This window comes from Lontra canadensis, unplaced genomic scaffold (genome assembly GCF_010015895.1).
Source record: "Lontra canadensis isolate GAN:19392208 unplaced genomic scaffold, GSC_riverotter_1.0 scaffold7, whole genome shotgun sequence".
NCBI classification, from domain to species: Eukaryota; Metazoa; Chordata; class Mammalia; order Carnivora; family Mustelidae; genus Lontra; species Lontra canadensis.
In genome coordinates, this window is record NW_022631001.1 from 32,258,576 (window position 1) to 32,285,325 (window position 26,750).

The following is a 26,750-nucleotide window of genomic DNA, read 5'->3' on the forward strand; positions in this document are numbered from 1 at the left end:
AGAAGGGAAGATTTCACTTTATTGTTACATCAATCTCACAAATAAACCCAAAACAGCCAGAAACACTGAGCAGGTAGAAGTGCCAATGTAGAGGACTCACAACAGAAGGAGGAAAGAATCCAGTTCATCTCCTCCATGTTTCCAGCCTGGAAAGATATTTCTATTACACAAAAGTCAGGGCAGCTGATACAATAAGTGATCCATTCTACAGACACTTTAGCTAAGGAATAGAAAATCTTACCAGGTGGGGTCTGTGCAAGTCAAGGAAATAGAAAAGTCAGAAAACATTTTTTCCTCATATAACTCTGGCACAGATATACCAAATAACAAAAACAATATTTTTCAAACTTCCCGTATTTGTGATGGACATCTAATAAGGAATGAGAGGGGTACCAGTTCTATAGGCTTACTTCCTGCTACTGCCTGTCTTCAGAACACAGTGTGGCTAGACACTTTCTTCCCCAATCCTGAGTCAGAGGTGCCAGAGATAATTTTCTAGGATTCTGGGAAGAACCAACCTTACCTTTTTACCTTGCCAGCCCCTGAAAGGTAGATCAGGTACTCCCTCATGAATATCAAGGAGATATGGGCTATCAGAACAATCAGCCTGGCAGCATTTAAAGATTAATGAAGCTCAAGACTTCCCATAGTTGTCTTCAGACATTTTTAGATACCTCTGTCAAGCCTGGGGTTTAAAGTACAATTATTTGTCCAGTGAATTCAAATGATCTGACTGCAGAGAGTGAGATTATGATACCATAAGCTCAGATCACCCCAACTGTTTCTATTCCAAAATTGGAAATTCAGTGACGGATTCTCAGAAGCCAAAAAGATCACTAAAGTTCATCTAAACATCCCTCTGATGCCACAGAATCCTGAATTCAAAGGGCAGAATTAGTCACATCTTTCCAACACCTAAGAATTCCTGACTTCACCTCATCTACACAGAATCCAAATAAGGATAAGCCAGGCCCAGGAACTTCCAACATGCCTTATTTGTGGCCAAGAGTCAAGGCTTGGAGTAGAATATTCAACCTCAGGAGGAAGGGGTGAAGTATTTCAACTCAGCCTTAGGATAAGGAGCAGGGCAAACTGGTGCCATGAGAGGTAGAGTAGGAGAGCGGAGAGGCCTCAGTGGAAAGGCACAGACCCCCCTCCCACTGCCCTGCTCAGGCAAAAAGGGGGTGAATTTGGAGGGGGCACTGAAGGCTGATAAGGTATGTGAGATCACCCCTGCTAAAGTTTAGATATGGCCTTCCCTGCTGTGGCTGTGCTTAGTTTTCCATCTTGCTTCCTCTATAAAGACTGACAAGGGGGTTTGGGGGTGACCCAGGCTGCAGTATGGCTGCCTAGCTGTTCAAATGGGGGTCATTAAGTTCCTAGCCTTTAGGCAGCTTCTGTAAGTCTAAAAACATTCAGAGTTCCAAAGAGTTGTTTGATAGACGCAGGAGCTGAACACTTGACAAGATTGTTGGTGGGACGTGGCAAAATTCAAAGTGGGATCCATTAAATGCTCTGGAAACTACTGCTATGAACCAAGGGCAGGCTTGGAAATCTCATAAGAAGATATTCACAGCTGATTATTTTTCTGACTTCTCCATGTACTTCTATGACCAAATTGAAGGGGAGATTTCATTACAGGTATCTGTGTGCCTAAACTGACACCCCCCCCCCAAGAAGCTTTGAGACACCCCTGTGATCTCCAACATCTTAAGAAGGGTCAGCAGACATTGTGCAGCAGGAAAAAGTTGTCCTTAACACTGTCAGCTCTTGCCCTGCCTCTTTTCTTAAAGCAGAACAAGGCAGAAGAGTTTCCAACCTTCAGTTCCCTGTCTGGAAATTTAATTCCTGACCTCCAGCCTGGAAAGGTTTCCATAGGTAGGACTTCCCACCAACTGATTCTACTCAGTACTTCCTTCTATTCCGGATCTGCTTGGATTTTTTTCACCTCCTTTCCCTATTCCTGATCTTAGCTACTTGAGTCTGTGGCAGACAAATAACAGGCTGGGCAGAAATACTGACCAGATCTTGGGGGTAAAAATGTTTAATAATGATCCCCAGATTATTTACCAAAGCCTTCAATTCCATCTCATAAAGTGATTAATGTTCTTCCCACTGTGGTTCCTTCTCCTCCCCTCCAAGAAGTTCAGGTAAGAGGTCATCCCACTCATTTTTGCACCCTCAGGTTTTAGGCACCAAAATAAAGTCCTAAATGTGACAATTTGGGGCAGAGAATTTTAGCAGATTTAGCACATGGGAGGAAGGGCTACCCAGAACCTCCTGGCATCCATCTCCAAAGCAAATCCTTCCCCTACCTTGCCTTTTTAAAACCTTACCTCTTCATCCTCCTTCAAGGCCTGAACACAAAAGCAGCAGCATGGGAGAATGAACATAGCCTTGGCTTGTCAAGTCTGAGTTCTAGGTTCCTCTGCTACTGACTTAATATAACAGTTTACATAATTCATTTGTCTCTCTGGACCTATAAATGAAAAATTGGACTAGATGATCTCTCTGGGCTCTTTCAGATAAACTTATTCTGGAGAAATCATGAATGAATTAGAAGAAATTCTAACTCTGAGACATAGGTATCCTGCACCTCTTTGAAACAGCTGGAGGTAAAGGTCAGGTTCCTGTTTATTATACATTTTAACTATAGGAAAAGAAGCAAGTGTATCTATGGAGAAAGAGAACCTGGCAGCCCCTATACTAATAAAAGCAAATTCCTGAAAGAAGCAGAGAAGTAGGCCATAAGTGAGACCTGGCAGTGTCAAAAGGTCTATAAATTAAGTGATCAGAGGAGTAAAAAACAATGGCTATAACCAGATAAGATCTCTAAGCACGGACTAAAGTCTAAAGAAGTCTGGGTGGGAAGGAGCCCCTGGAGCTTCTATTAGAGGGAAGGACTTGGTCCACAGCAAGTTGCTACTGCATTTGGTTCAAACCCAATTTTCTCAATCTGTCAACCTGGTATGTGTGCACATGTGCAGACATCCTGCAGTCTGTAGTTATGCTTCTGAAGTGCTGAAATGAGAAAGAAATAGAAGAAATGATACCAAATTCAAAGAAGTTAGGTTGAAGGCAAGTACAATTTTAGTTTAAAAGCTACTTATTTTCCCCACCACTCTGTGCAGTACCATCACTACTTATTCTGGAATGTGGGCTAGAGAGTTATTTAGGATGGTGAACTCTAGGGGTTGGGGATGGGTGTACTTGTGATAATATTGAAGGACAAAGGCAAGACACAATCCAATATCCTGTGTAAGAACCCCTCCACTTAATAACAAATGGATTTTACTTGACCTGACCCATTTGGGAACTTACTTGTCTTCATTCAAGGAAACAGTCTCCACAAAAGGGATTTCTTCCTTGTCTGTCTTCCCCATGATCAGCCGGTGTTTATCCAAATTTATGATGCACTAAAAACAAAGGAGAATCACTGGTCACTGTCCGTGATCCCAAGGCCAATGGTCCATGTAAGAGGACCCCTGCCTCAGAAAGTAAGATTCAAAGGGAAAGTAGAATCAATCCTACCTTAAGGGATCGGAGAGTCTGGAGACCAAGGGACAAGTTTTTCTCATTGTCCTCTAAAAAAAAATTAAGATCCAACTATTGCTATGCTGGGTTAGAAGTCAGCCTTATCACCGTTGGATTCCATCTCATCTGCCATCCTTCCTTCCTTCCACTCATCCATCCATCCATCCATCCATCTATCCAATAAACACCTGTTAAGCATCTATTATATTAAGTAATTTTCCCAGATCATTAGAGTTAAAAGGTAATAGAGCCAAGATTCAAACCTAGGTCTTTTAAACTCTAAAGGACAAAGGCCTTTAGATAAAACTCAGGAATCTTAAGTAGTCTGGAGTAGAGTACATAAGGGAAAAGTACATAAGGGCAGTCAACAATTTAAGGCAAAGGAGTAAAGGGATCTAGCCCTCTACCTCCAACTAGGTCAGAGAAAGCTCTCAGGAGCCACTTTCACAGGCACACAAAAACGTTTCTTGCTCCTTACATTTTTTTTATCCTGAATTACACACTCCTTTTTCTTAGTGATTCTAAACATTTTTTGAAGAAGTCAATATTTACAAGCATGAGATTTTAATGAGGGTTTGGTGGAAGTAGGGAGGGCAATTACATTAGGAGTCCATAGGTCCAGTTCTCAATTCTACTCACCAACCACAGCTGCCGCACAGTCCAGGCGGAGGGAGCCCAGCGTGATCACCAGGTGCTCAATCTGGCCCACTACTTTCAGATGTCGGGGAAGAGAAAGCTTCTCTCCTTCATGCTTGTGAGATCTGACATGCTCCTTGAGTCTGCACCAGAGAGGGATATATCGGAATCCCCTTGGCAGGGGTTTCTGATGGAATCGGACAATGTCTACCATACGACCCCACCCACACACTGTTGGGACTTTTCCAGGGATTTCCTGGGATTAATTTACCAAAAAATGTGCTAGGCAGCCTATACTTCTTGCTTCAGAACTTTGTCCTACATATGCCAGGGGATACAAAAAACAAAAGATTCAGCTCCTATTCTCAAAAAGCTATGTCACTATCTGTACTGGTGAAAAATGACAGTTAATACACTCATAAAATCCTATTCTGCATCTTAACATTAATTTAGACATGTCCTGTTACCCATCTGTGGGTAAAAGATGTCAGAAAGGGCAGGAGTTTGTCCTAATTTTAGAAGATGCTTTTTGTTCAGCATCTAATTTTCTCTTTGCCTTTTCTATTTCAGTTTATCCTCCTCAGTTAGTCCTCAGATATAAGATTAGTGGAAGCTGGTACTTATCTGGTAAGTGCACTGATACTGATATTGGTATCAGCAAGGAGTATCATGGGGAAAGTCTTGATTAATTTAACTTGTCTCTGCAGGGGAGAAAGGAAAGGAACAGCACCCAGGTTTCACACAGTTATATAAGCAGATTGGAACAGCAAGCACCCAAGATATCATGGGTTGGTGGATAAAAACTTAATTATGGACTTTCTGTGCCAATACTTCTGCTTTACTACATTTCCTCTCTTTTGGTGTTATAGCTCATCCAAAAGAAAAATAATTGCAGGTTTACAGATGGTTATTAATTCCTCTGGAACCATGGCAGACTGCTGCCTAATTATGCACCAGGACATTATTAGTCTTCCTGGAACCATCATGTTGCACTATATCTCATCTCTTCACCACATAAAAAAGCTCAGGATTCTTCCCACAAGAGCACTTGTGTCCTGGACTTCTCCTGCAAGCCTAAATAGCAATGTACAAAACCCACAGAGCCAGCCTCAAAGAGTCACAGTGGTGGGGAGGGGTGAGGACAGGGTAGAAACAAAAGGGAACAGATCAGGTAACAGAGGTCACTAATTACAAAAATCCAGCCTTGTTCAAGTCCTACCTAAGAGTAGTATGAGCATCTTGAAAGCAGCTTAGAATGAACCATTATATCTACCATAGAGATTGTTTCAATACAGAGATTAAGCTAGGGAATGATCTGTTGTTCTTAGGGCTAGAAAAATGGAAAAAGACATTGGGTTGATCTTTACAATTCTGGGCTAGACCTTAGGGTCCAGCTAGTACTTACGAGGGAAGAGAAGGAAGAAGACATAAAAGTACAGATTGACTGAAAAGGAGGAAAGATATAAAATGGCTTTCTCTGACTACAAGAGGAAGAACCCAATTCTAGCTGTTATAAAACCAAAGACATTCAATGTATGAGGTATCTGCCTCACACACAATCCCCAGCAGGGACAGCAGTAAGACTTGATTTTACATGTTCTTTACAGAGATGAAAGGCGCTAAGAAACTAATAGTTAATCACACCCATGATGGTTTAGGCCCAGCAGCAATAGCGGTCCTATTCTAAGATCTGACTGATGCTTCCTCAGACAGGCAGTGTGGCCTCCAGAAAGACCCTGAGTAAGCTAAGACCAACCACATCCCTGCTTTTACTCATTTGGGGTATACCAACGGAACTGCTCCTTCTAATTTGTTGTCTTTGCAGGGCATATATCAGGACCAAGGCATGGCTAACAATGAGCCAAGGATCTCATAGAGCCCAAAGGTCTTTGCTCAGAAATTAACAGGTGGGAATTAATGGAAAATCTGATGCTTTCCTGGCTTGCTGATTTCTCCCAGGTGCCTGAGAATCCAGCTTATATTTGAACTCTGCATACTTTTCTTGGAACCTTGGTAGAGATCCTCACTATCTCTAACTTCAAAATAGATTCAGGCAAAGAGTGCATTAGCACCTGACTCCCACCCAGCACAAGTGGTTACTTACCCCAGTCTATCCACACAGGCTGAAGAGATGAGATTATATTGACAACCTGTGTCAACCAAGGCTTTCACATCTTTTCCAGCACACTGTGAAAAAGAAACATACTGCTCAGCAGGAGCCAGAGAAGCAAAAGGGAAGGGTGTAAGCAGCAGATGTCATATGAAAGCAGGGCTGGAGAGCATCTCACAATTACCCGTTGGTAATGTCTCAGCTTTAACCTCTGCTGAGTCTCCTTTTAGGAGCCTTTTCCCACTGAATCTAGAGCTGACAGACGATCCCAAAGGACTTTCTGTATTTAATTCTATATACCAACTAGCTCTTAATTGTGCGTGTGCGTGTGTGTGTCACACACCCTTTTGCAAATCTAATGAAAGTTTGGTCCTTTCTCCCATAAAGATGCACACACATAAAAATATTCCATACACTTCCAGTAAAACTCACTCATGAATTCTATAAGACCCAAAGTCTATATACTTTGGAGGAGGGGGCACCACTGTGGGAATCACAATGGGCCCACATCCTACTCTCCAGAAAACCCTGGAAAAACTATTCTCAGAACATTACCTGGCAAGAAACCAAAATCATGTCATCATCATCAGACTTCTTTAGTCCCTCAGACTTTGCCTGATTCAGTTTGTTGGTCTTGGAGGCCCAAGGGACACGACTACTTCGAAGTTTAGACAGGTTGGTTTCCATGAGGCGCCTCTGCAGAATGTTATGAGGTTGCTTGAGGAATAGAAAGCAGAAGATTCTTAGTGACAAGTCATTTCCCCATTTTCCCATTGTCCTCCAGGTACCACAAAAATAATAAAGAAGCCACACATAACTGGGCTCTAACTTTGTTTCTTATTTATTTTTCCTTCAAGCAGAGACTTCATTGGTAATTTCAGAGCAGGTACTGTAATAGGTCACCTTGAATGAATCAAAGAGTAAGGTAGAACATTGGAAAATGTGGCTAGAGCCAATGAATATTCTATGGCTAAAGAGAATTGAGGGACCCCTGCTGTATTTCCTCCTCTTACAAGGGCATTTCAGGAGAAAAGTGACCCTAGTCTATGTGGAATAAATGTATCCTCCCAGGTAACTTATAGAAGAGGCAGTTCATTCTCACAGGCCAAAGAAACCTACCCAGTACTGGCTGTCAGAAGCTCTGCCTACTTCCATTTCAAGACTTACTTGAAGACTTACAGTCTCATCTTTTGGACCTAGTCTTCATATAACTTGGTGGCCTGACTCTCCTGTGGGCTGAGTAACCCATGAGGTGGTTGGGGTGGGAAGATAGGAATTCATATTTGCTGAGCAATCCTCCCAGGAGACACACTTTGGAACTTGGCAGAACCCACAGGAATAATCCTTACTAACATCTTCTGGACCTCAAGAAGTATAATGAAACTCTTGCCATATTCTTGATATCCATTCTGTCTCTCTCCAATGGGCCAAAAAGTGGGAGTATAAAAGGGGCAGATACCAAAAAACAGGAGACTTAATTAGACTATAAAGGTATATCTATGTCAAGATACCTAATAGGAGGCAGAATGAGGAATGTGAATTCAAGTCTGCTCTCTGACAGAACTTAAAGAGTTCACAGAGCAGCTATATCCATGCTCTGCTCTTTCTACCCAAAGTGGCCTCTAGAAAATATAAGTTACTTCATGATAAGGACTTATTTGACCTGAGGAATATCTATACACAAGCATCTTATTCTCAGTTTACAATAATATTTAAAATCTCTCAAAGGAAAGATTCCAAGTTTCTATGTAACACATACCAGATGCCTCTCAATTTTAGGGGGAAGAAAATCACTCTTAGAAGCTCAGAGCCTAGAATTTTCCCAGGAAAGGGGGCAGAACTGGATAGGGTCTTCATTATCTACCACCTTTCAATTTCTGAGGAAGAATGGAGTCAGTCAGAGCCATGACTCACTGTAACCCTGGTGAGGCGAAGAAATGGATTCCCAAAATACACAGATTTTTGGCAAAGCAGATTCTAAATTAGTATCCTTGGGAAAAGGAGAGAGAGAGGCACTTAAGAGAAAATGAGAGCTTCTTAACTTGATAAGGAGCTAGAGGAAGTGCTAACTCTGTCAGATTTCTTTGGAGAATGATTTGCTCCTCAAAAGAAACAAATTCTTCATTCTTATCTCTCTCACTAATAAGGCTGGATTCCTAGCTCAAGTCATATTAAAGCAGGGTGTTTGCTTCTGTCAAGTCCACGCTCAGCAGAAACAACTGAATTTGTACAACTGTAAGCTGAACTTATAGAACTGAAGATTAGAAAGGACTTCAAAGGCCAATAAATGAAAGCCCTCTTCACTGAAAATTTGGGGCTTTCCTTCCACATCAGTCTTGCTGAACACAGCTTTACTTCTCTACCCCTAATCTTCCAAAGGAGTTTAATCATCATTGGACAGATGAGGCAAATGAGGAAAAATCTGAAATTATTTTCCTTGAAGTCATCTGTCTTCTAAATTTTCCTCCTTCCTCCTCAGGTTATAAAACATACTCAAAGTTCTCATATACTGGGGAGAAAACACATAACCTCAGACTCTGCCTCCTCAGCTCCTCTAATTACACCCTTGTCTTAAATGGTCATCTTTTATTTTATTTTATTTTATTTTTTAAAAGATTTTATTTATTTATTTGACAGAGAGAGATCACAAGTAGGCAGAGAGGCAGGCAGAGAGAGAGGAGGAGGCAGGCTTCCTGCCGAGCAGAGAGCCCGATGTGGGGCTCGATCCCAGGACCCCGGATCATGACCTGAGCCGAAGGCAGAGGCTTTAATCCACTGAGCCACCCAGACACCCCTTAAATGGTCATCTTTTAAAGAAGCCAAACATTTCCTGATATCCTTCACTGAAATTACTTCTGATCCCACAACATCAATAAAAATCTCCTAATTTCCAGATCTGGTAGATATTTTTCAGTCTTCATTTTCCTTAACTTCTCTAAGGCATTTGACCCTGCTGACAACTCCTGTATTTGTTCTTTTCTTTAGTAATCAAAAAAGTATCAAAAATAATACATGCTCAGTGAAAAAAATTCAAGATTCACTGAAGTATATAAAATCAAAAGGGAAGGCCTCCCAACCTCTCAACCTTTTCTCGGTCCCACTCCCTACAAATAACCACCCTTAAATTTAGAAGTATAGGGGCACCTGTCTGCCTTCAGCTCAGGTCATGATCTCTAGGTCCTGGGATTGAGCCTTGTGGGCTCACTGCTCAGTTGGGACCCTGTTTCTCCCTCTCACATTCCTCCTGCTTGTGTTCCCTCTCTCCTTGTCTCTCTCTCTGTCAAATAAACACATTAAGTAAATAAATGAATAAATAAATAAAAATTTAGAAGTATATCCTTCCAAAACTTTTTGTACATTTACAAACATATACAAAATAGGATTATACTATAACACTGTTCTAAAATTTTCTATTTTAGTTTAATATATGAAAGACATTTTTTCTATGTCCTTACATATAATTCTCTTTGTTCATTTTCACAACTAAAAGTATTGATAGTACAGGAGTTGAAAATTCACAGCTGATAAACCCATATGAAACTCAGGAATATTTTTCTGTGGTCATTTTATTATGCTGACATGTTTTAAATGACAGTGTAACTGCACATTTACCTCTGCCCCCAACCAAAATTTCACTAAAATCATAATCAAGGAGTAAGAAAGACCTAAACATACAAGAGCAAAAAGCAAAAAAAAAAAAAAAAAAAGAAAACAACAATAACAAAAAGGATAAACAAAAACAGACAAAATTTTGGAATCTGAGAAGCAAACATCAAAGTGAAAACTGATCTAAGAGTAAAGAAAGCTAAGTGCTTCACACCATTCTACTTCACACAATGCTAGAGTGGCGAAGATTGCCAATTGTTTACCAAAATCCGTGTACTCCTATTCTTACTGTATAAATACCTAGATTATGTTTTCCAGCCTTCTTTGCAGTTAGGCATGGCCAGAAGACGGAGTTCTAGCAAAGAGAATGTGAGGAGAAGTGACATATACCACTTCTAGACTTGACCCATAAAAGTGTTTTATGAACACTCCTCCATTCTTTTCCTCTTCTGACTGGTTAGAATGGAGATGACCCTAGGGGTAACCTCCTCGGAGGTCACATGTTGGAGACAGAAGAGCCACTGTCAGCCTAGGTTCCTAAGTGACTACATGGAAGGGGGCTGTCTTGCTGACCTATTAGTACTGTTACTTAAGAAAAAAGAACTATCATGTTTGAGCTATTAAATATTTGGGGGTTTAGCTGTAAAAGCAGTTTTCCTATTCAAACTAAAACTCTGAAAAGGCTGAGGAGTTAGAGGTATTAGAACTTCTACTGTTAGAGGGTGGGAAATAGATTAGTATAAAGCCTGCATAAAACTCCTACTTGACCCAGACAACTGGGAAGTATGCCAAAAGTTTATTCTTTTTGAAATGGTAACTCAGAAAACTCTGGTTGGTTAATAGTTTGTCTAAGCTTAGCAATTATGTACTGTCAGATATCTAGAACAGCTAAGGGTGAGGATAGAGTGCCATACTAAGCTAGAGCTGAAGGATAGGGGTTTAAGGATTGAAAAAATCCTTCATATAATCCTTTCATATAATGAAAGAAAAAAGATCCACTACAATATCTCACATCACTATGAATTTTTGGAATATTATGAGTGACACAGATTCCAAAAGCTTCTAAGGAAAAAAAGATGATCCAAATACAAAAGATTAGGAAACAGAGTGGCATAGGACAATTCAACGGTATTAATGAAATCTAGAAGACAATGGAATACTACTTTTTAAAAAATCTGATAGAGCATAATTTCTTAACCTAGCTAAACTATAAATCAAGACTCAGGAAAATTAATTCCCAATCATCCTCAAGAAGCTACTGAAAGAAATGAGGGGAACCAATGAACAAAGAAAAAATTATAGGGTTCAAGAATAAAGGACCCAACAGAAAAGAGAAGCAAAGGACATTCTGAGAATGGCCCTGAAAGAAAAATCTAGGCTATAGGATGTGTAGCAGGCCTTGAGAGCAACCAGTACAAAATGAAAATTGGAGGATGGAGGGCTCCAGGAAGGATGTCTTCCAAGAAAAAAGAGATGGATCTGCTACATCATCTACAGTTTTAAGGTTCCTGGAGATTTAAATTTTACATAGAAAATAACTAGGCAACTATTAATTTTGAGAAAAAGAAATACTTGCATGGGAAAGGAAATATATAGTACATCATTTGAGCCAGCTGTGAATAATATGAATATAGTCATAATAACATAAGCAGTAAATGCTGATTGGACCCCAAACAGCTATTTAACAGAATATCGGTATAATAGAAGAGAGGACATGATAAAGAGGTGTAAGAGAATTAAACCCTTACCTATTATAATAGAAAATCAATAGATAATGGTAAAATCAATAGGTCAAGAAATAGTAGTACCACCATTTACCTAGATATATGGAGATACCTAGCACAAGGAACAGTCAAAATTGTTTTAAAGTTTTAAATTATAGACATACTTTTTTTTAAGATTTTATTTATTTATTTGACAGACACAGATCACAAGAAGGCAGAGAGGCGGGCAGAGAGAGAGAGGAGGAAGCAGGCTCCCCACCGAGCAAAGAGCCCGATGCGGGGCTCGATTCCAGGACCCTGGGATCATGACTTGAGCTGAAGGCAGAGGCCTTAACCCACTGAGTCACCCTAGACATACGTTTTTCATAAAAATAAATATTAAGTGAAAAATACATCCCACATATTAGGAAAGTGTTCAGTCACAAGAAAAACAAACTTACAATGACTTAAATGGAGGTGTATTTTTTCTCATATAACAAGAAGTCTAGAGGTAGGCAAATGTTAGCAATAATTCAGCAGTTTAACAGTTTCAGGGCTACTGTCTCTGTACTCTTGGATATCCCCTCATGATCATATGATGGGTGCCCCAGCTCCAGGTATTACATCTACATGTAGGAGGAAGGAGGAAGGGACTACATACCATCTATCCCTTTTATCAAGAGAGCAAAAGCTTTCCCAGAAATACCCTCAATATTTTCCCTAAATCTTTCTTGGTCAAAATTCTCATAGCCAGTCTTAACTAAAAGGGGGCTGGGAGAGAATCCAGCTTTTCTAATCTCTATAGAGGAATCAGGCAGATAGAAAAGGGCTGAGAATGGGTGATGATTTAGCTATCCCACAGTATCAGCCAAATCATGCAAAGACGAAAGTGTGTGTATGTGTGTGTGTGTGTACATACAATGTAACTTAGGCAGGTATAATGCCAGCTCACGCTGATAACCACCTTGGCACCTATTTTCTTACATCTGCCTTACTTTGTGCATTTTATTTTATTTTCAAGTATTTATCTTCTAGTTACTTAACATATGGTAAAATTGGTTTCAGGTGTAGAATTTCGTGATTCATCACTTACATATAAAACACCAGTGTTCATCGCAACATGTATCTTCCTTAATACCTATCACCAATTCAGCCCACTACTTTCTGCATTTTAAGACAGCACTTTATTGGGCCACCTGGGTGGCTCAGTGGGTTAAGCCTCTGCCTTTGGTTCAGGTCATGATCTCAGGGTGCTGGGTTTGAGCCCCAAATCGGGCTCTCTGCTCAGCAGGGAGCCTGCTTCCAACTCTCTCTCTGCCTACTTGTGATCTCTCTCTCTCTGTCAAATAAATAAATAAAATCTTTTTTAAAAAACAGCACATTCTTTGCAGACATTTGAGTTTGTGGTACAAATACACCTCAATTTAATTACTTAAATATTTTTTTAAGATTTATTTGACAGACGGAGATCACAAGCAGGCAGAGAGGCAGGCAGAGAGAGAGAGAGAGGAGGAAACAGGCTCCCTGCTAAGCAGAGAGCCCGATGTGGGGCTCGATCCCAGGACCCTGGGATAATGACCTGGCCTGAAGGTAGAGGCTTTTAACCCACTGAGCCACCCAGACACCCTTAATTACTCAACTATTAATGGACATTTAGATTGTTTCCACATGTCTATCATTAGAAACAACACTACAGTAAAACTCAACATTCCATTTTATTGACACTCTCCTCACTGGCTTCTAAAATCACCTTTCTGCCTATTCTCCCTCTCTTTTACCAGTTCCTTTGCTGCTCATTTCTTAAATCATCACTCTGTCTCTGGTCCTTTTCTCATTGTACATATCCTTTCAAGGCAACCTTATCTACTTTCATTGCATATGAAATGATGATTTTATGATGATGACTATCTCATGCCCAGACCTCACTTTTGAGTTTCAGATGCACAGATTGAACTGCCACTTTGAATTTTCCACTTAGACATTCCGCAGGTACTTTCAAACTTAACTTGTCCCACTGATCTTTGCCATAAAACCTGCACTTTCTCCCTTATTCCCTATCTTGGTGAATGAAACTCTGCCTCTTTAACACCTTATATTTCTCTCTCCATTTCTACCATTACTGCTAAATTCAAGCAATCTCCTAAAAGATTACTTTCATGGTCTCCTTACCCTACAGTGGTTCTCTTGCCAGCTATATTGAACATAAAATCTTCAATTTAACATTTAAGATCTTCCACTAACTACCCACTCATCTTCCTTCCCAATCTTACCTTTACTTCTCCATGAAGTCTTTCTACCTTTTTTTTTTTAAGGACTTTATTTATTCGACAGGGAGAGGGTGTGCACAAGCAGGGTGAGAGGCAGAGGGAGAACCAGGCTCCCTGGTGAGCAGGGAGCCTGAAGTCTTTCTACTTTCAGAAAAATGACCAGTTGTGACACACTACCCTGCGCAAATCGCTAATCTTGCTAGGTATTACTTTTCTCAGGCCTTGCTTTCTCCATCAGTAATAAAATAAGTTTGAGCTCCAAAGTCCTGTTCATTTCTAACACTCTGGATTATTTCCTTTCCACCAACTTGTAAAATGGCACCACTATACACCCAACAATTCTTTTCTTCTCTTTTTTTAAAATTAAGATTCTATTTGTCAGAGAGAGAGAGCAAGCACAAGCAGGGGGAGCAGCATCCCAGGGAGAAGACTGGCATCCCAACACCCATCCATTCTTGATTCTTTTCTTTCCCTAACCCTCTCCCCCAAAGTACTGTTGTTGCTTCCTCTAAAACATATCTAGAATTGATCTACTTCTACCCATCTTTACCTCCAGTCTGATCAAAGCCACCATCACTTTTTTTCTTGTATACTTACAGAAAAGTTTCAAAGTTTGTTAGATCTTAAAAATGCAATGTAGGGATACCTGGGTGGCACAGTTGGTTAAGTGTCTGTCTTCTGCTCAGGTCATGAACCCAGGGTCCTGGGATCATGCCCTGCTGGTCAAGGAGCTTGCTTCTCCCTTTCCTGCCCCCCAACTCATGCTCTCTCTCAAATAAATGAGTAAAATCTTTTAAAAAAATGCAATGTAACTTTAGTTGTCCTAATCCTCTAAGTTTTATTTTAAATAATGCAATATTTTAAAAAATTTGAGGTATAATTACATTATACATACATTATATTAGTTATAGGTGTATGACATAATGATTTCATATTTATATATACTGCAAAATGTTCACAATAAGTCTAGTTAATATCCATAACCACATATAGTTACAATTTTTTTCTTTTCTTATAATGAGGACTTCTAGATCTACCCTCTTAGCAACTTTCAAATATGCTGTACACTATAACTATAGTCATCATGCTGTGCACGATATCCCCATGGCTAATTTTTTTTTTTATAACTAGAAGGTTTTACAATTTGACCACCTTCATCCATTTCACCCATCTGCCCTCCATCAACCACCAATCTGTTCTCTGTATCTATGAGCTTGGTTGTTGTTTTGTTTTTCAGATTCCACATATAAATGAGATCATACGGTATTTGTCTTTCTCTGTCTGACCTATTTCACTTAGCATAATGTCCTCATGGCCATCCATGTTGTCAAAAATGGCAAGATTTGATTCTTTTTAAAAAAAAAGATTTTATTTATTTGACAGAGAGAGATCACAAGTAGGCAGAGAGAGAGAGAGAGAGAGCAAGCAGCAGGCTCCTCGCTGAGCAGAGAGCCTGATGCGGGGCTCGATCCCAGGATCCTGAGATCACGACTCGAGCCGAAGGCAGCGGCTTAACCCACTGAGCCACCCAGGCACCCCAAGATTTGATTCTTTTTATGGCTAAATATTATATACCGCACACACACACACACACACACCACATTTTCTTTGTCCATTTATCCATAGATGGATACCTAGGTTGCCTCCATATATATATTTCTTGACTCATCATTTCTTATCTGAACTGCAAAAAACTCCTAACTTGTTTTCTTCCTTTTTTCACTCTTCTTCCAACTCATTCTCTACATAGCAACCAGGGTGAGTTTTTAAAAATATAAGTTAGATAGGGGCGCCTGGGTGGCTCAGTGGGTTCAGCCTCTGCCTTCGGCTCAGATTATGATCCCGGGGTCCTGGGATCGAGCCCCGCATCGGGTTCTCTGCTCAGCGGGGAGCCTGCTTCCCCCTCTCTCTCTGCCTGCCTCTCTGCCTTCTTGTGATCTTTCTCTCTGTCAAATAAATAAATAAAATCTTTAAAAATATATATATAAGTTAGATAATACATTCCCTTACTCAAAACTCTTCAATGGCCTCCAATTGTTCTTTGAACAAAATTCAAACTTCTTACCATGGTCCATATGGTTCTTTCTGCATCATCTAATCCCTGTCCATTTCTCCAACCTCTATCTATATACCATATACATGCCACACTCCCTTTGTTCATCCACACCTCCTTGCTCAAAAACTTTCTCATTCCAGGGCTTTTGCACTTGCTATTCCCTCTGTCTGAAATGTTCTCCCACTAACACTTCAAATAGTTAGTTTGCTCTCATCAGCTCAAATGTCACTTCATCAAAGATATCCTTCTTGCCTATTATTTAAAATGGGTACCCCACCACTTTAGTTATTAACATATCCCACTATTTCTTTTGTAACAATTATAAATTATTTTGCTTATTTACCTGTTTACTATTTTACTCCCCCACTAGATTGTTAATTCCACAAGGGCAGGGACCTTAACTGTCTTGATCACATCTGTATCCTTAGCTCTTGATACAGTACCGAACAAACAAATCTCTACTCTTTACTTCTTCAAAAACCCTTTCTTGATTAACATCATCTAGTTCTTTCTTCAGAATCCCTATAATACTTACACATTATATAATTTGTACTACCTACTTTCCCACTCCTTGACTATTGCTTTGTAAATTTACTTAAGTAGTTTATGTTTATTGAAATATCAGCTTTCTAAGAACTGTCTTCTATTTTCTTGATGTCCTTCAAAATACACATTAGTAATTGGCTAGAAGGGTACTATAGGTACTCTGGTAACCTTTTGGACATAATTCTCAAGTCATCCTCCTGACATGGATCTTGCTTTATGCTTTACCTCAACAAGGTAACTACTAACCCAAGCAGTTCCTGGTTCTCTACTGTTCCTGGAATGTGGCTGCTAAACTCTAACCAGGGCTTAGGCATCTAAACCTTAGCAGTAAGCACAAATGTGCCGCCTTCATTATCATGAGTTTCTGAAGGAAATGGGCTCTGTGGGCAGTGCTGTATTCTGGGTAGAAATAGCTGAGTTTCCTCAATCTGGCACCCAAGATGCTTAAATATCTCTACTAATCAGGCTGTAGCGTGGGAAGAAAAGTGAGGTGAGAGGAAGTAGATTATACTGCAAGAATGCCACCAAATCATGATTTGAGCAAGAACTTCTAAGGCTACTTTCTCAATCCCTTTACCTATCTGCACTGAACCCAGACAGAATCAAACTAATGGAGTTTTGTGATCCACAGAATAGACCAGACTGGAAAATAAGGGAAAGGACATAAGTCTACCTTCTTTGTAGCATTTACTCCCAGAGGAGGAACACAACCTTTCTACCCACCAATAGAACCACAGCTAGAACCACTTAGAAATAGGGGTTAGCAAATATGGTCCACAAGCCAAAGCCAGCTTGATGCCCATTTTTATAAATAAAGGTTTATTGAAGAAAAACCAACCCCACTCATTTACTGTCTATGGCTGCTTTTGCACTATGATAGCAGAGCTGAGTAGTTGAAACAGAGACAGTTTGCACTGAAAAGCTGAAAATAGTCACTCTCTGGTCCTTTACAGAAAAAGTTTGCCAACCCTTGCTTAGAGTAGTGTTTAAAATAAATGCTTTACAGAATTAGACCTATAAATACAGAGAACAAATTGATGGTTGCCAGAGGGAATGGGGTGGGAGGGGTGAGCAAAATGGGTGAAGGGGAAGTGAGAGATATGGCCTTCCAGTTGTGGAATGAATATGCCATAGGAAGAAAAGGCAAAAAAGATGATATTGGAATAGTGTTGTATAGTGAGAGATGGTAGCTACACTTGTAGTGAGCAAAGCATAACCTATAGAGAAGCTGAATTACTATGTTGTACACCTGATACCAATGTAAAAATAGTGTCATCTATTTTCAAATAAAAAATTAGAATTAAATCAATAAAAATAAAAATAAGCTGTTGAGAGAAAACTCCACCAACCTCAAAATCTATACCTGTTAAATTATCCTTCAAAAGTGAAGAAATAAAGGCTGTCTCAAAAAAACAAAAATTGAAGAAATTTGTTGCTAGTGATGTGCCTTCCAAGAAATATTAGAGAAGAAAATGATCTAAGTCAGAAAACTGAACCTCAATAAAGACAGGAACACCACTGTAAAATCAATAAGTGAAACTAAAATAAAACCTTCCTTCTTATTATTCTTAATTAATGTGACAGATAACAGTGTTTTCAAAATATTAACAGCAATAATGTATTTGATTACATATGATCTACTCATCTTAGTGATGCTCAAGACAAGCCTCATATTTAAGTTCCCTTTGCTTACTAAACTTGTCAACTATCAATAAATTAAATTAAATTAAGAAAAATAACAAAATAAAATACATGCTTTAGAGTCAGACAAAGTTGAGTTCAAGTTAGTAAAAACTTTGTAGGGTATCTGTGAGGATTAAATGAGATATCCATATGGAGCACTTAACACTGTGTCAGGTATACAGTAAGCACTCAAATGTTGCTAAGTATATGTTTGTGTGTGTGTGTGTGTGTGTATATATATATATATATATATATTTAAAACTCTCACGGTCACCCTAAAATTGAAACTGATTACCATTCACCTTTTTTTTTTTTTTTTATTTATTTGACAGAGAGAGATCACAAGTAGACAGAGAGGCAGGCAGAGAGAGAGAGAGGGAAGCAGGCTCCCTGCTGAGCAGAGAGCCCGATGCGGGACTCGATCCCAGGACCCTGAGATCATGACCTGAGCCGAAGGCAGCGGCTTAACCCACTGAGCCACCCAGGCGCCCCTTTTTTTTTTTTTCTTAAAAGGACATGAAATCATCCTATTCCATTTTAGTCCTTTATTTAACGTTTGTAGATAAACATGTACTCCCAGCTGACTCTCATTTCAAGTCTAATATATATGTTTATCAGGTCTTGGAAATCTAAAAGAGGCACCAGTATCTGTGCCCTCTCATACAACATGTGACCCATTCTACCCCCTGGAAACATAGACAGGTTTTCTCTGCGTTTACAGTTGCTCAAAAACACGTGAGGATGTATCTAAAGCAGGCTGTCATACTGCGCTAGACATTCTGTGTGACCCACAGATATGTTATTTCAAAGAGAAGAGCCTTATTCCTGATTGTTTTCTGCTTTGTGGATTGGTCTGAGACAGTGGTTTCTCTGGTGCCCATGGTGGACTGCATTTTTGTTAGGAAGGGTTCACACATAGGCAGAGATTGAACCAGATAAACTGTTAAGTTCTTACTCTGAGGTTCTACAGGGCACACTCTGGCAATAGCCTCCTCTCTGTAACATCTCATAGTCGGCTGACTCACCATAAAATGATGAACCTGTAATCAAATGTTGATCTCCATCACTATTGTACCGTAGGGTCAGAGTAATCACTTATTTCTCTGAGCTCCTCTAATGGTTATTGACTGTAAGACCTTGGCAACTAGCATAAACTTCCTGGTGGTGTTATTTATTTTCTTGTGGACCGGTCTACTCAACAGCTACACTGGATTAAGTGATATTCCAAACTCAACTCATTCAAAAATCAAATTCCTGATTCTTATTCCTTATCCCTAATCTGCTCTTCCTGTAGTCTTACCCATTTCAGTAAATGGCAACTTTATTGTTCCAATTGTTAGATCAAAAACCTTAAGGTCATTTCTGATTACTCTTTCTTTCAGATCCTTAATCCAATCTGTCAACTAAATTTGTCAGCCTACCTTCAAAATATATCCAGGGCTTTTCCCTCCCTTTCACCACCATCACACTGCTCTGAGCCACCTTCATCTGTCAACTGGATTACCATATAACAGCCTCCTAACCAGTCTCCTTGCTTCTACTCTTGCCCCTCTTCAGGCTAATCCACACAGTTGTCTGAATAATCTTTTTATAAAATAGGTCATGTCATCCTACCCCTCTGCACAAAGTCTTCTATTGGTTTCCCAAAATGGATTAAAAGCCAATATCTGTACAATGACCTATAAAGCCCTGAGTGGTCTGGCCTCCCACTACTCCTCTGATATTATCTCTTATCACCCTCCCACTTGCTCATTCTGCCCTGGCCACAATGACCTTACAGTTTTTCAATCACATCAGTTACACTGACACTTCAGGCCTTTGCACTTTCTGTTCCTTCTGTCTAACACATTCTTTCCCAAGATATTTTGCTCTCTGACTTTCTTCAGTATCTCCTAAAATGTAATCTTAGCAGAGAAGCCTTCCCTGACTACATTTTATAAAGTAAGTTTGCACTCCACCTTGCCCTGGCATTGTACTCTCTATTCTCCTTATCCTGGTTCATCTTCTCCATAGCACTTATTGCTACTTGTTATATTACATATTTACTTGTTTTTATTTTCTGTTTTCTCCTCTCACAACAATACAAGTTCCATTAGGACAGAAACTCCACTTTGGTTCACTATTGTATCTTTTTTCTTTTTAAGATTTTATTTATTTATTTGACAGAGAGAGAGAGAACACAAGTAGGCAGAGTGGCAGGCAGAGGGAGAGGGAGAAGCAGCCTCTCCGTTGAGCAGTGAGTCCGACAGAGGGCTGGATCCCAGGACCCCAGGATCATGACCTGAGCAGAAGACAGATGCTTAACTGACCGAGCCATCCAGGTGCCCCATGTTCATGATCATATCTTTAATGCTTAGAGTACTGACCAACATGTAATAAGCATTCAATAAATATTTGTGGAATTAATTAATGAATCTATCCTGTCCTTCCCCCTAATCTATATAAACTTCTCATAGAAAGAAACTTTGCTATCTTCTTCGTGGTCTGAGCACCTAGCACTGTATCCTGAACACAGTAAGTGTTCAAATAATGTTTCCTATAATTAGGACACAATCATGGCTCTGCAAATCTTCAGTTTGCACCAGATCCTGGTATTATATTGGTATTTCATGCTCCTCTTCTAAAGCTCCAAAGTTCTCTGATTCAAAACCTGTGGTATTATGGATGACTTGTGGCATTCTGATCAGGTAGATCAGATATTCAGAGCACAGAGCTAGTTATTTCATGGTCAGTTTGCTTTGCTGTGTTCCATAATCCTTGCTCTAGGCTCCATTCCTAATTCTAGTGAGTATTCTAAAGCATTTGGCTATAAGTACAATCAATCATAGATAGGAAAGAAAAATGCTCTCTCTATTCCTGGACAACTAAGGATGTGGCCTGATGGTCAGTAATATTATCATACAGGGAAAACATCATGAGAGGACTGGTTTGTTTTTTGTTTTTTTGGGGACAGGGCTATATATTTTTTTGCATTTTTTTTACACATACAAATATTTATTATTATGAGCTTATTTTAAAAGTATCATCTGCTATTATTGAGAGATACAACTACAATAAAAAAACAAAATAAAAAACCCCACCAGATATTTCAGCAAAAATATTCTGGACTTGGTTCATTCTCAAAAAGTCTAAAATAACTCAGTCTCATAGGGAAGTAATATTATGCTATTTGTGTATCAGTACTATTTACTTTTTTTAATTTTTAAAAAAATTTTTATAAACATATAGTGTATTTTTATCCCCAGGGGTACAGGTCTGTGAATCGCCAGGTTTACACACTTCACAGCACTCACCATAGCACATATCCTCCCCAATGTCCATAACCCCACCCCCCTCCCCCGACCCCCCTCCCGGCAGCAACCCTCAGTTTATTTTGTGAGATTAAGAGTCACTTATGTTTTGGGCGCCTGGGTGGCTCAGTGGTTAAAGCCTCTGCCTTCGGCTCAGGTCATGATCCCAGGGTCCTGGGATCGAGTCCCGCATCGGGCTCTCTGCTCAGCAGGGAGCCTGCCTCCTCCTCCTCTCTCTCTCTGCCTGCCTCTCTGCCTACTTGTGATCTGTCTGTCAAATTAAAAAAAAAAAAAGAAGCCTTTAAAAAAAAAAGTCACTTGTGTTTTGTCTCCCTCCCAATTCCATCTTCCATCTTGTTTCATTTATTCTTTTCCTACCCCCCAAACCCCCCATGTTGTATCTCCACTTCCTCCTATCAAGGAGATCATATGATAGTTGTCTTTCTCCGATTGACTTATTTTGCTAAGCATAATACCCTCTAGTTCCATAGGACTATTTTTTTTAATATCAAAAATACCATTTTTCACTTTCGTAAAACTTTTTCAGTAATACTGTTTGATATTTATTAGGTAGAGGTGAAACCAGGAAGTGAGGCTCTCATGTTGCTGGTGGAATATAAATTGACCAATTCTATAGGAAAGCAGTTTGGCAATGTTTCCAAAGTGATGAGACTGTTTTTAAAAATCAAAAGTCCCTACCTCAATGAAAAGAACATTTATGAAACTGATAGCTAAGACAAAAAAATTACAAGAGCCAAAACTCCAAGAGTGGAGATTTTTTTCCCCAGCTTCATCAACTTTTAAAAAAATAATAAATCACATAAAATATTACTCATATCTCTGAATTTGGTTCTTAATCTAATACAGGAAAAAGCCATCACAAAATGGAAGGATAAGCAAAATAAGATAATCAGACATAAGAAATAGGATTAATATCCACACTAGACTTTGTAGCAGCCAACTACACACGAACAGGAATAGGACAAATGTACTCCTCTGTGGCCAAGAGAAGACCACATCTGATTGCCTATGGGTGCTTTCTGCTAATCCAAACAAAAAGTTGGAGGCTGGTATCAAATAGTGAATGTTACAGAAACAGCATGGTAAAGGTAGATAATTCATAAAACCCAGAAGTATAATTCTAATATAGGTCACTAGTGTGAGGAGAACAACCCACAGTCTCCTCCACTGGCACAAACCCCAGAGTCAATTAAAACTAATCTGTCCTCTATTTCTGTACCATCAGCAACAACGAACGCCTAATTTGTCCTTTCACCCTATATCCCTCTGGTGCCATCCATTCCTTTTTCCCTCTTCTGTTTAGTTTGCACTACAGATGTATTCAATCAGTTTTGGCACCCTCAGAATTTCACTTTGGTGAGAGGAAATTGAGTCAACACTGGTCTGTATTACCAGATGTATCCACGAAGTAAAGAGGTCAGGTACTTAAAAGGTTATTTCTTAGATTGTACTGAGGCAGCAACATCAGGTCTAAGAGAGCTTAATCATGTCACCACACCTCAGTACTCACAGCTTTCCTTTCCCTACCTCAATCTGCCTTGGTTTCTGTGACCTGTTCTAGCTCTTCTGTGCAATAATTTGCACATTAAGGGTGTGAGAACAGTGAGAAAGGGATATCAAGTCCATGGCAATGGTGGGGATGGAGGTGGGGAGGGAGAGAAAGTGTGAACCCCAATTCAGCGTCTCACAGTAAACCGCTGTGCGTCAGACCTATGGCAATAACCTGCTTAAGGATGCTTCCTCATTCCAGCCTACTGCCTGTTTTATATTATCAGCTCCTGTGTGGCTCAACTGACACACACTGGAGTCAGAAGAGCAGATGGAATTCTTCCTACACAGGGTGAAGTAATATAAGGAATGCTAAGCAGAAGGATAGAGTGGTAGTTCCTCAGGGCCAGGGAACTCTGAAAGCCCAAGACAACCAAATGTCAACCATTTCTTAAATCCAGTCTATGGGGAAGAAAAACGTTCCACACTTTACTTCTTTTCCTAAATACTCCCTCTCTTTATTCATTCCCAAGGCTTCTAGGAACTAGATTATTTTGGTCTGAAAATAGGAAGACTTAGATCTGGTTTGCTAAATGAAATGAGACTACTTTAAATTGAAAGAAGAGAAAAAAGAGAGTTCTCTTTTCTAGGAATGTATTTCAGTCACTCACCACTCTGAGTGAGCATAAATTAGACTATCCTGTGGCTTTAGCAGGAAAACTACCTCTGGGGGAAGCGGGGGAAGGGGGAACAGAGCAAAATAACTGGGTAGCCAACCCCTGCCCCAAAATAACTAAAATTGGGTGCCTGGGTGGCTCAGTAGATTAAGCAGCTGCTTTTGGCTCGGGTCATGATCCCAGGGTCCTGGGATCGAGTCCTGCATCTGGCTCCTTGCTCAGCGGGGAGCCTGCTTCTCTCTCTCCCTCTGCCTGCTGCTCCCCCTGCTTGTGCTCTCTCTCTCTTTCTTAAATAAATAAATAAATAAAATCTTATAAAAACAAAACAAAAATAACTAAAATTATTTTTTATCAAAATGGGGGAGGGCAAATCTGATATTATTATCTGTCATTAGAGATATTTTTTTAAAAAAGGAAGTAGATTCAGAAGTTCTTCATAGTCATCTGGGGTTTTAAATGGCAATTTCAGTGAACCAGGTGACACCATTCTCCTTCCCTACCAAATTAAATATTCCAAAATCTCAAAAAATACTGAAAAAATTGTACAGAGCACCTACCTCATTTGAACAACATTTAACTAATGCTTCACAAGTTATTGCCCAGATGCATAAAGTGATTGTGAAATTCGAGAAAACTACAAGACTCCAGATAGGGGCACCTGGGTGGCTCAGGTGGTTAATCAGCTGTCTCTTAATTTCAGCTCAGGTCATGATCTCAGGGTCCTGGAATAGAGCCTGTGTTGGGCTCCACAATTAGCAGGGAATCCTCTCTTTCTCTCTCCCTCTGCCCCTCCCCCCTGCTCTTGTGAGCTCTCTTTCTCTCATATAAATAAATTTTTAAAAAAGGAAAAAAGGGGCGCCTGGGTGGCTCAGTGGGTTAAAGCCTCTGCCTTCGGCTCAGGTCATGATCCCAGGTCCTAGGATTGAGCCCCAAATCAGGCTCTCTGCTCAGCGGGGAGCCTGCTTCCCCTCCTCTCTCTCCACCTGCCTCTCTGCCTACTTGTGATCTGTCAGTTATTATATATAAAATCTTTTTAAAAAGAAAAGAAAACTTCAGATAAAACCACAAAGCTAAACATATATTTGGCCCAGTACCACTACGGTGACTGGAGGATGAGTCAAATACGGTTCTTTAGTGACCCTGGAACACCCACCCACACCCTGTAGAGGACATGATCTTTGAACCCAGACCTCCAGTCCTAGAGTTCCTCCTTCTTAAGGCAAAGAAAGACCCTGCCAGAAAAAAAGCTTGCACCAGCTCCAGCTCCAGACGTTAACTGGTCAGTGAGATGGAGCAGCTGGTTTCCTCTCTCTATTCACTCTTTGTGGGTAGGGGGAGAGATGTTTGGGGTTCAAGAAACCTCCTTCACATTCCACCCTTTCTCTCCCCCCGCCCCCCCCCCAGGATGGAAGGTTAAGGCAGATAAGCCCAAAATCAAACGCAAAAGTTGATTTTGCATAAGGAGAAAAGGATTTAACAAAATCATCTGGGTATGGTGACTGCCAAGAGACCCCCTCCCCATTCCCACTTCTATCTCTCCTTCCCAAACCCATTAGGAATCACCTCTGTCTGGGTCACTGGACCAAGCAGCCCGGCCAAGCGAGGTTCAATCAGGCAATCAGATTGGGTACTACGAGTAAAAATAACGGGAAAGAAAGGCGACTACAGGGCCAGACGGCAGGGCAGGGTCTCCTACTCGAGAGGAGAGAAGCACGAAAGGAAGAGGCAGAGCGGAAGGCAGCGCAAGCTGGTAAAGCTACGACGGAATCCCGAGGGAAAGCGAAGCAGGGAGATGCTGGATGGAGAGGAATTCGGAACAGCAACAGCAACAGAGAGGACAGCGCCAGGAGGGGGCGGGAGCGGGGTCCTGGCCGGTGACTCAGTGAAAGCGGCCAAGGGCGGGCCCCGGGAGCTACACCGCGCGAAGGTGACCCGCCGCCGCGCGCGGGCATCCGGAGGCGGGCGCGGCCGCGGGGGCTCACCGTGTCCTTGGACGAGCCCAGCTTCTTGAGGCCGTCCAAGGGCAGCAGGTCGGCCGAGTCCTTATGAATGAACTGAACGGCCTGTTTCATCCGGCGCTGCTGCCGCAGCGACGCCGCCTCCCGCATGTCCGTCTCCTTGCGGCCGCCCTCGCTGAGGAGCCCTGAGTAAAACATTGCTGAAACGCCGGCGGCCCAGCGTCCCCGGTTGCTCCGCGATCACCCTCTACCCTCAGCCTCGAGCTCCTCCAGCGCCGCGAGAGCCGCGCGCCGAGTATTTTATAGCCGAGCGTGACGTCACGGGGAGCAGCCAGTGCGCGCGCGGAGGGGCGGAACCAGCACAGTGCCCCACCTAGCGCGCAGCTCCCGGGCCTCCACCCGCGCTGTGGGTCTCCGCGCCGCGTCCGTGAAGGGAAGGACCCGCGGGGAAGGGTGACGCAGGCTGGACTGGCTCAGAGCGCCGAGGGTCTACCAGGATCGCTTTACCCAACCGCCTCTCCCGCTGTGGGTGCCCTACATCCCCTGCACCGGGATAGGGTGTGGTGGCCCCACGGAGGAGCAGCCTCTCCCACCCCAGCCGCCGCCGCCGCCCGCGACTCACGCTTACCTGGCCACAACGTGGCCGAACCCGGGATCACTGCCAGCTGCGCCATGGTCCAAAGCCCTCCCTCCGCGCAGTTGCTTCGCTGTGCAAATTCCCACCTCCGCGCCCCTCCGGGAGCCCCAGCGTCCACACAGCACTTCAGAGTTGGGAAGGCTCAGGATTTCTGCAACTTCAGGTCGGTCCCCACCCACCAGGCCACGTGACTGGGGAGGGGGCAGCCCCTGCGGGCGGGCGGAAACCGGCTTTCCCGGGACCCCACTCCAGTGCCCTGGCTCTTGGCACCCTCTTTCCGCACGTGCGAACCCGGGTCTCAGTGGCGGCTGGAAACCTGCGGGGTCAGCTTAGGGCTGAGGAGTGGCGATGGTCCCCGCCTCCGTGCAACTACACAGGAGTGCGTGGCCCACACCTGCTCTTCGGAACACCGGCTAGAAAAGCACTTTTATCTCAGCCAGGGATTCAGGGTTACCGTTAGGGAGGGTCTTTCAATCTACTCTCCAGCATGTTTCCAGGAGAAACAGGAACCCAGTATTCTTTTGAGTCCTTCCTACTC

General features: G+C 41.5%; 1 protein-coding gene across 2 annotated transcripts; it reads right to left on the minus strand.

The window, feature by feature from the left end:
* NRIP3 (nuclear receptor interacting protein 3) lies at positions 1 to 26,249 on the minus strand. 2 transcript variants are annotated; one of them, XM_032853428.1, is made up of 8 exons: positions 26,204 to 26,249; positions 25,600 to 25,760; positions 6,836 to 6,997; positions 6,275 to 6,357; positions 4,174 to 4,313; positions 3,532 to 3,584; positions 3,322 to 3,416; positions 1 to 3,021 (listed from the first exon to the last, which is right to left on the minus strand). In XM_032853428.1, the coding sequence occupies exons 1-8, from the start codon at positions 26,247 to 26,249 to the stop codon at positions 3,006 to 3,008; spliced, it is 756 nt and encodes a 251-aa protein (XP_032709319.1). In that variant the 3' UTR covers positions 1 to 3,005. The 2 variants fall into 2 exon arrangements, with proteins under 2 accessions (XP_032709319.1, XP_032709320.1); XM_032853429.1 differs by lacking the exon at positions 26,204 to 26,249 and having other exon boundaries at positions 25,600 to 25,826.
* Positions 26,250 to 26,750: the final 501 nt, after the last annotated feature.